The sequence below is a fragment of the Vipera berus genome (assembly GCF_964194415.1).
Source record: "Vipera berus genome assembly, chromosome: Z".
Classification (NCBI taxonomy): Eukaryota; Metazoa; Chordata; class Lepidosauria; order Squamata; family Viperidae; genus Vipera; species Vipera berus.
Window position 1 is genome coordinate 91806110 of NC_138205.1, and position 9329 is coordinate 91815438.

At 41.4% G+C, this 9329-nt stretch overlaps 1 protein-coding gene across 1 annotated transcript; it reads left to right on the top strand.

Annotated features, from left to right (window-relative positions):
* Positions 1-4993: 4993 nt before the first annotated feature.
* HOXA13 (homeobox A13) lies at positions 4994-7370 on the top strand (the record flags this gene model as incomplete). Its single annotated transcript, XM_081344622.1, has 2 exons — positions 4994-5735; positions 7126-7370. 2 exons carry the CDS (start codon positions 4994-4996, stop codon positions 7368-7370), a joined length of 987 nt encoding a protein of 328 aa, XP_081200748.1.
* Positions 7371-9329: the final 1959 nt, after the last annotated feature.

Here is a 9329-nt window from a genome sequence, read left to right on the forward strand (position 1 = left end):
CTACGATTGGAGATCATCAAATGGCAAAGCCCAAATTAATTAAAATGAACCAGATGCATGCTGCTGGTTACAATAAGAGTACTCAGTCTAGTGAAATTAAAAGTGAGATTTTTTTCCTGTTGGGCTTCATTACAATGCAGCATGCAATGCTTTTGAAATAAAGCTTCAAATTATCTCTGTGTAAATCCTAGTGAAATCAATGGAGCTAACTTTCTGAATTGACACATCCAGGAAAGTAATAACAAGTTTGTTAATTTCAGTGATATTTCAGTATAGTTTTTGGAGGGGCGGATGGGGGGGGGGAGAAGTAGGACACCCTAATTCTATGCAAATTCCCCTTATTAATACTAGGTAAAATTTTGTGGCACTTAATTATCATTTTTAATCTGGCATTAATATTGCACATGTTGTTAAATCTTGACATCATATTCATTCATGTAGCATGAAAACTCATTCCAAAGACACCACTAACTGTGCATGAGTTGAGGACAGGACCTGCACTTCACCCCTGGTCTTTTCCCCCTAGGATTATAAAACTCCTACTGTCTAATTTTTGCTATCAATATTTTAATGTATGAGAAAGACTGGGAGGACAAAATCTCCTTTGATCCTCAGTTCTTCCTATTTTCTGACTTCAAGGACAAGGAACCACTTCGCTCTCCTTATTTTTAAAATCTTCAACTACTCCTGGATAAATATAATCCTTTAAATTTTTAACTAATGTTGAAGACAGGACAGGACAGAAAATAGTCAAACACTTTTTGTTCCATGGGGTCCCTTGATGTTCTCTGAGCTTGATTCTCTTCTTGCAGACATTTCATTACTTGACCATCATCACTTTTTGTTCCAGATAATTTACTTTTATCTATAGATTTTGTCCAAGGGGATAGATTAGGATGTGGTTATGAAATAATTGCTGCCAATTGTGCTGTGACTACTTTTCTTTTCCTTTTATTTTTCCTTTCCTTTTTCTTTACCTTTTTTCTTTCATTTTTTTCTTTTTTTCCTTCCTTCCCTTTCCTTATATACACATGCGGGGAAGGGGAATGGGAAATAAGGCGCAGTCCTCACCATCGCAGGACAGGATTCATCCAAATTTTTTGTTGTGGTGCCAGAAAACCATACTCATCAGCAGTAAGCAATTCTCTTTCATCTTGGAAATAATGCTTTAGGCCGCTTATTGAGAAGGACGATTCCTGATGGGTCCTGATAGCAGCGGACGATTCCTGATGGGTCCTGATAGCAGCGAACAATTTTTTACCAAATGAAAGATTCCGGCTTAGAGAAAAATCTCTAACAGGGGTGCAAGTTAAACTGGAGTACGTATTTATATATTTTCTGCAAAATTCATATCCATCGTGAAAGAGCCCAACAACACCTATACAAATATTTGTATTAACCTCCCAAGCGCGCGTGCGCACACACATACACACACACATACACACACACACACACACACACACCCCAGATTCATACGCCAAGCAACAGCGAGAGAGGGAAGACTTGGTGTTGAGGACTGGTCTCTTCTGCACTGTGTTCCAGTTCTCACCAGTGCCCTTTTATCCACCATCCCGATGGATCTGAGTGCTGAGTAGAACAATTGAGAAGCGAGGCCAGTTGGTCCTTTGTGAGAACTTCACTTAGGAAATCAGAGAGGACTTCTAGCAGATTTTGACCTGGACCAGTCAGGTGGGATAAAAGGGAGCAAGGCCCTTGTGATAATCTTGCCCCAGGCTTATGACCCCACCTTTCCTCTCACTTTTAGCTGGGTAGCTTTCAGTGCAGTCATTTAACTACAATTTAAGATATACCTTTGCTCAATTATTTATTTACTGGTTTCTAATTTCATTATGCACATTATTAAGTTGAAATTTGGGGCACTTTTCCAACAGTGATGAAATCTAGTATCCGCATGAGGATCTTCCTTTTCTTTGAAACCACTTGGAAAACATTGCAGGTGCTGTTAGGAGAGAAAGAAAGAAAGAAAGAAAGAAAGAAAGAAAGAAAGAAAGAAAGAAAGAAAGAAAGAAAGAAAGAAGAAAGAAAGAAAGAAAGAAAAAAAGAAAGAAAGAAAGAAAGAAAGAAAGAAAGAAAAGAAAGAAAGAAAGAAAGAAAGAAAGAAAGAAAGAAAAGAAAGAAAGAAAGAAAGGAAAGAAAGAAAGGAAGAAAGGAAGGAAGAGAAAGGAAGGAAGGAAGGAAGGAAGGAAGGAAAGAGAAAGAAAGAAAGAAGAAGAAAGAAGAAAGAAAGAAAGAAAGAAAGAAAGAAAGAAAGAAAGAAAGAAAGAAAGAAAGGAAAGAAAGAAAGAAAGAAAGAAAGAAAGAAAGAAAGAGAAAGAAAGAAAGAAAGAAAGAAAGAAAGGAAAGGAAGGAAGGAAGGAAGGAAAGGAAAGAAGGAAGGAAGGAAGGAAGGAAGGAAGGAAGGAAGGAAAGAAAGAAAGAAAGAAAGAAAGAAAGAAAGAAAGAAAGAAAGAAAAGAAGAAAGAAGGAAAGGAAGGAAGGAAGGAGGAAAGGAAGGAAGGAAGGAAGGAAAGAAAGAAGAAAGAAAGGAAGAAGGAAGGAAGGAAGAGAAGGAAGGAAGGAAGGAAGGAGGAAGGAAGGAAGGAAGGAAAGGAAAGAAAGAAAGAAAGAAAGAAAGAAAGAAAGAAAGAAAGAAAGGAAGGAAGGAAGGAAGGAAGGAAGGAAGGAAGGAAGGAAGGAAAGGAGGAAAGAAAGAAAGGAAGGAAGGAAGGAAGGAAGGAAGGAAAGAAAGAAAGAAAGAAAGAAAGAAAGAAAGAAAGAAAGAAAGAAAGAAATCATAACCGTCTACATGCATACATTTGGCTATCTGCATACGTGTTTTTACATGCACACATATTAAGTGCTTTTTCCAAGGGAGGGGCAGGAGAGAGGATCGAAGCCTCTTTTCAGGACTGCTGATGCTTCAAGGGCTGCAGCTCCTCGTTGGCATTAGCCGGACCCCGCAGCTTTCAACTTGACCTTGGCCTCTAGTCAAGTTTAACCAGTATCTAGAGGAACGTTGAATCTTCAGTCTGCGCGAAGGGGGTGAAGAACACTAGGGGCTGGTGTACTGTGCAGGATAGTTGCCTTCGGTCCGGCTGCTTTACAATTGAAGGAACGCGATTCCCCAGTTGGTCAGGGACAGTAAAAGCTTTCCTCTCTCTCTTCCGTGGAATAATGCAAAGATGTCGAAGCTCTTATTTTTCCGAAGCATTAGACTTTTGAGAAGGGAAGGAAGGGAAGCGGGCGGGTGTGGTGGGGGGATTGAAAACATGCTAGGAATAAATATTTGCCTTTGGCCATGAGAAAGAATGCGGAAAAAGATAATCCAGGAGAGGTTGGGACTGGAGGGGAAAGAGCCCTTTATGGCTACAATTAAAAGAATTCGCTGAAATATTGTTCAGGGGCAAACTCCCTGGATTGCATACCATTCTCAGCAAAGGGCTGGCGAGACTTGGGGGGCCCCCCGGGGAACTGACAGATCAGTTCCTTCCTTACAGACCAAGAGAGAAAGGGGGGAAAAAACCCGCTGAACAATGCAGAGTTTAAAATGCCAGTCAGAGAAAATAAGTGTGGTGACTCCCACAGTTAGCATAGCCATTCCTTAGTATGACCAAAAGTGCATCAAAAATTAAAGCAACTCCCCAATAATAACCAAAACACCACCACAAAACCTTTCTCCTTCTTTAAAGAGTAGTGAAAGGGCAAATTTCTGACAGATCTCATTCAGCAAAGACCTTTAATTTACTTGTTTACAAGGAATGTGTATCCTCAATAGCTCTGTTTACAATACACATTTCCTTGTATAATTTCTTCAAATACATGCACACCTTCACAGACAATGGGATTTTTAAAATAGAAAAACGGTCTTAAAGTTGCAGCTTCAGCAGCATTTTCTTGGTTTATATTATTTTTTTACTGAATATGTTTAGATTAAATGTGTAGTGGCGGTAGCAGCAGCAATATTAATTCTGCTACTATTAAGGAACCTCGGTAGACACTCATAGACAATAAATTTTCCCAGTTGTTGGTTTTGTTTTTGTTGTTATAATAGGAGATGATTCAGGCAAAAATTACAGGCTCTACGTTTTACTGTTGTAGGAACGAGTTAGGTTACTGCGGTTTATTCATTTCTGAGGTCTCTTTTAACCCCTTATGTTCTGTACTCTGGCAAAACCAATCTACAACCTGCCCTGCTAATGATTTTCTCTGGAGAGGGGTAACATATTGACGTAAAAGAGAAGGGTAACATTCTCTATAATTTTTGGAAAGTAAATCAGGTCTGCAGAAGAAAGCGTGCTTTTGCCAAAGCATTGCCATGTTCTTGTGGTCTGAAAGTAGTTGTTTGTTTCTTTTTTAAAATATGGTTCTGGTAAATGTAACTGTAATCAGAACAAAGCTAGATTCTTCTGCAATTCCGGTAGGTAAGAAGATACCAATTTGTCGAGTGAGTCGGGGTGGGCGGAATGGAAGATCTAAACAAAAAAACAAAACATCCCCTTCCGCCAAAAAAAAAATATACCATCAAATATATCAGCAAGGACGAGTTAGCGAAAGTTTGACATCAGGACCGCGGATCTCCTGCTAAAAAAATGCCCTATAGACAATGTCCTGAAGAGAGGGGAAAGGGAGTGGGGAGGGGACAGGCATACTTTGGAGTGGGGGGGGGAGAGAAATACCTGTTCTTAAGCACCCCCGTTCGTGCCTCTCTTGACCCACAGAGTCCTGAGTGGAAGGGGCAGCCGCGTGCCAGTGCCGTCCGCGTACAGGAATTCCAGCCCCAGAGCGATTAGGACATTATTGAATTATCTGCACTTTATTCCTCTGATGTTTATCATCTGCTTTGCATATCACGTGGGGAATGCTGAGCCAATGGGAGCCAGCCTGGCACGACACTAGCGCGTCAGCCCTGGTCAACTCTGAGAGATTGAATATCTCTTTTTTCAGTCTTTGGGGCTTTTAAAAAAGAGCCACTGGTCTCAATGCGGATCGGGCTATGACAGCCTCCGTGCTCCTCCATCCTCGCTGGATCGAGCCGGTCATGTTTCTCTATGACAACAGCCTGGAAGAGATCAACAAGAACATGGAAGCGGGGTTCCACGCGGCGGCCGCAGCCGCGGCTGCAGGCACCAACTTCGTGGCGGCCAACCAGTGCCGGAATCTGATGGCTCACCCAGCCTCGCTGGCCGGTCCGGGCAGCGCCGCCGCAGCATATCCGTCGAGTGAAGCACCCAGCGCCGCCGGAATGGCAGAGACCGGGGCAGCTGTCAAGCAGTGCAGCCCTTGCTCGGCCGCCGTGCAGGGCTCATCAGGCCCCGCCGCCCTGCCGTACAGCTACTTCAGCAGCGGCTATTTCCCCTGCAGCGTCAACCACCACCACCACCACAACGCCTCGCTCAAATCCTGCGCCCAGCCAGCCTCCTCCTCCTCCTCCTTCGCCGACAAGTATATGGAGACGGCGGCGGCGGCGGCGGCCTCCAGCGAAGATTTCCCCTCGCGCGCCAAGGAGTTCGCCTTTTACCAGGGCTACGCCGCCGGACCTTACCAACCCATGCCGGCGGGCTACCTGGATATGCCGGTGGTACCCACGCTCGGCGGCCGCGGCGAGCCCAGGCACGACTCCATGCTGCCCGTGGAAGGCTACCAGCCCTGGGCCATCCCTAACGGCTGGAACGGGCAGGTCTATTGCCCCAAGGAGCAGAACCAGCCGCCCCACCTGTGGAAATCCGCTCTGCCGGGTAAAGCACCTGCGCGCCCCTTCCCTTCCATCGGAGTAAGCGTGCAGCACCCGAAGTAGCTCCGCAGCCCAATTGTCAAAGGGCGGCCGCTGCTTCGGTGTCTCCCCGCTCCCCGTCCCCGAATTGCCTGCCATTCCCTTGGTTCTGAGCCCACAAAGGAAATGGAGTCCCTTCTGCCCTTTCTACCCAGTCAGATAAGGTCGGAAGAAGACTTGAGGCTTCGATGCCCTTGGCAAGTCTGGTTGGGTCTGAGGCCTTCCTCAAGTTGTCTGGACTCTTGAGTTGTGAGTCCCGAATCCGGTGCCCCAGCATTTTCCCAGACAAGGCTTTCTTCTCTCGGGCATGGATGCCAAGAGGTCTGAACTAGAAGGTTCAGTGGAAAATCAGGCATCTTGATCCTGCAAATAACTGAGCTTTCATAGCTCCCATTTTCACCCAGTTTCCAGAAAGAAGGATGGGTGTTTTTTTAATGTTTTGAGCCCATGTTTGTCAGGTTAATAATAATAATAATAATCAGCACAGCCGTAGTAGCAGTCCTCTTAGGTAAACTCCCAATTTCTTATTAAATCATGACTCTCAGAAATAATATGATTATTTTGATTACTTCACAGAACTATAGCTTCTGCCTTCTGCACATGAGTGCTCTAAAAGCCATCTTAAATTGGAGTTTCCATTACTTTTGTCTAATGGTGTGCTTTATATTCCTTTCCAGCTTACCACCTTCTCCTTAACAATCTGGGCATTTTGGATTTATTTGTATTGTTTAAGCAATTTGTATAGCTACCCATCTCATAACAGTGACTCTTGGAGTTGTGCTGTCATCAGAATGCTGGTCTCCACTCTTGCTGTCCTCAAGAAAGATATTGCAGCCTCCCCTTTATTTTCTGACATCAAAATGTAGCTATCAGCTCTGGTGGCTCCATCGCTAGATTATGTGGTTCAGTATCTCCCTGACTCCCATTGCTGTTTTGCAGCTGTACTGAAGTTAGATGCCAGTTGTCTTCACTGTGAATGCCAGGATAGTGTATTGGTTTTCTTTGTAGGTGCCCTAAGAGAGGATAGGCAAGGATCAAAGAGGCTGCTGAGCGTATAAAGTTAGCTGAAAAAAAGTTTTTGATTCACAAGGGTCTCAGTTGCCACCTTGTAGGTTATGGCAACTGCGTATGATTTTCCTTACGTGATAAGCCAAGAAGTTTACAAATAGTATGACTAGTCCTAGAGAAGAAATTGCTTACCTGAAGAATTTGTGCAAATCTTGATTGAACTTTATTTAACCCAGCCAACTTACAAAAAGATGGTCCCTTGATCCACAGAACTGATGTTTACAATGTGTTTAGGGATTGTGAATAATAATAGCACCTGCCTTCCTGTTTTTGGTTTTCTGTTCTAGATGTGGTTTCACATCCTTCTGATGCAAACTCCTACAGGCGTGGAAGGAAGAAACGAGTGCCTTATACAAAAGTTCAGTTAAAAGAACTGGAGAGGGAATATGCTACAAATAAATTCATTACAAAGGACAAGAGAAGAAGGATATCGGCCGCTACAAATCTCTCAGAGAGGCAGGTCACAATTTGGTTCCAAAATAGAAGAGTGAAAGAAAAAAAAGTCATCAACAAATTGAAGACAAGCAGTTAATGGATTTAATAGAAATGTAGCTGCTTCGAGGCCTCAAAATTCAATTTTTCCTGCCTGGCCTAATTTAAAATACTAATGAAAAATACAAAATAATGAACTTTTCTTTATTAAAAAACCCTTTCTATCTTTGGATAGATGGCTTTTGAACAAGTATGGTTATTAGACGCTTTTTAAGACGCTGTCTGGAAAATCCAAAACGCACCACTGCAGTGACTGATTTATAAAATCCAAATGGACCAGGGATATTGCAGTTCAATTTTTAAAAGATAACATATTGTTGAAAACAGTGTAAGTATTATTTGTGACTATTTTAGAATGCTTTTGGATGATAATTGGGAAGATTTGTTTTTAAAAAATACACACACACAAACATACAAGTATTCCATTGCTTGTATTACGATCCCAAAAAACACGTCAAATAGTAAATTGGGTGCAGTAAAGAATGTACAGTTACTGTTCATTTAAGCAATATATCTTTTTTTTTTCTTTTAAAGAAAGGTACTGATTAAAGATTTTGGCAGACAGCGATGAAACAAATTTTATGTAGGATTAATCTTGAGTTAAAAGCAAGATAAACTGCTAGATTTTTTTTTTTGAAAAGCTGTTAGCATATTTTTAAGTAGCTCATTTCATCATGCATAAATTCAGTGAAGAAACAGGATCTTCTATAGTTTTGTAAAGAAACTTTATACATTTCAAAGTCAATGACTAATTATCAAGTGATAATTAATTACATTAATTAAATATTAAATACCATACATTATTCTTTTAAAATATGTGATACAGATAAAAATTGGCAGCACAGCCCTATTATTTCAATGAAAAAGTTGTTTTCTAGAAGACAAATATCTGCAAGAAGCCCAGAGTGAAAATTATGTGTTTCCCAGAAGTGTTTTGATTTCTATGCCGATCTTTTGATCTATAAGTAAATAGTTTCCTATCTTTGTTTTACAGTTATAAGGCTGCATTAGAAATACAAATTCATTTTACATCTCTTCCCCCATTAAATCAATTATTTCAACCAGCACATTCTATGCTTTTCCCTGCTCACTAGATGACACAGTACTATCCTGTAAATAATAATAATTAAAGTAAATTCACTGTGAAAATGTATTTCTGCACCCCCATTTTTTATATTTTTACCAAAAAATAAAATCTAAAATCTATAGATAGATACTAGCAATATGCCTGTTAATAAAATAGTCACTATAATAAAAGACTGATTAAATCCTTATTTATTTCTTCCATTGCTATATAAGTCTTGTGAAAACTGGGATTTCTGGTAGATGTTTCTTAAATCTAATACTTTTTTTAAAAAACGCTAGGTTGCCTAAGCATAGCACGAATACAAGAATGTTAAACTGTCTGGTATTTTGAAATGGTGGGCGAGGTGGGGGGAAGAAATATAAAAACATGGCCTGGATACCTACCTACCTCTTCCATAATGAAAAATAGTTAAGACTGAAAATGTAAGGACTGCTTATATTTATGATCTATTAAATGTTGGAGCGGTTGCAGGTGGATTTTAGTACTGGTGAAATGAAACCAGTAGAGATACTTCAAACCTTGACCTTGATGGGGTGGGGGAGGGAGGAGACAGGCAATTTGTGACCTTGACTTCTGACAGCTCATGGCTAGTCTTCTTCTGGATTAGTAGATCAAGGGCGCCACCTCGTGTCCTTACTTCAGGTCTGTTGGCATTAGGAGTTATATTCAGGAGTCCTGGAAAAATCAAGGAAGGAGGATCATCTGGCAAGTTTTTCTTCACCACTATTGCAAGGTTTCTCTTGGTCATGGTCTCCTCAGCTGAGTTGATTAGGAGGATAGTTTGCTGTGTTCTAGTCCCTAGCTCATGGCCCCCTCTTCTACTCTAGAATTGGAAGGGCAGAACCAGGGAATGTCTGGTAGGGTGTGGACCCTGTGAAAATGTCTCTGCGCTACCCTGGAGACAACTTTAAA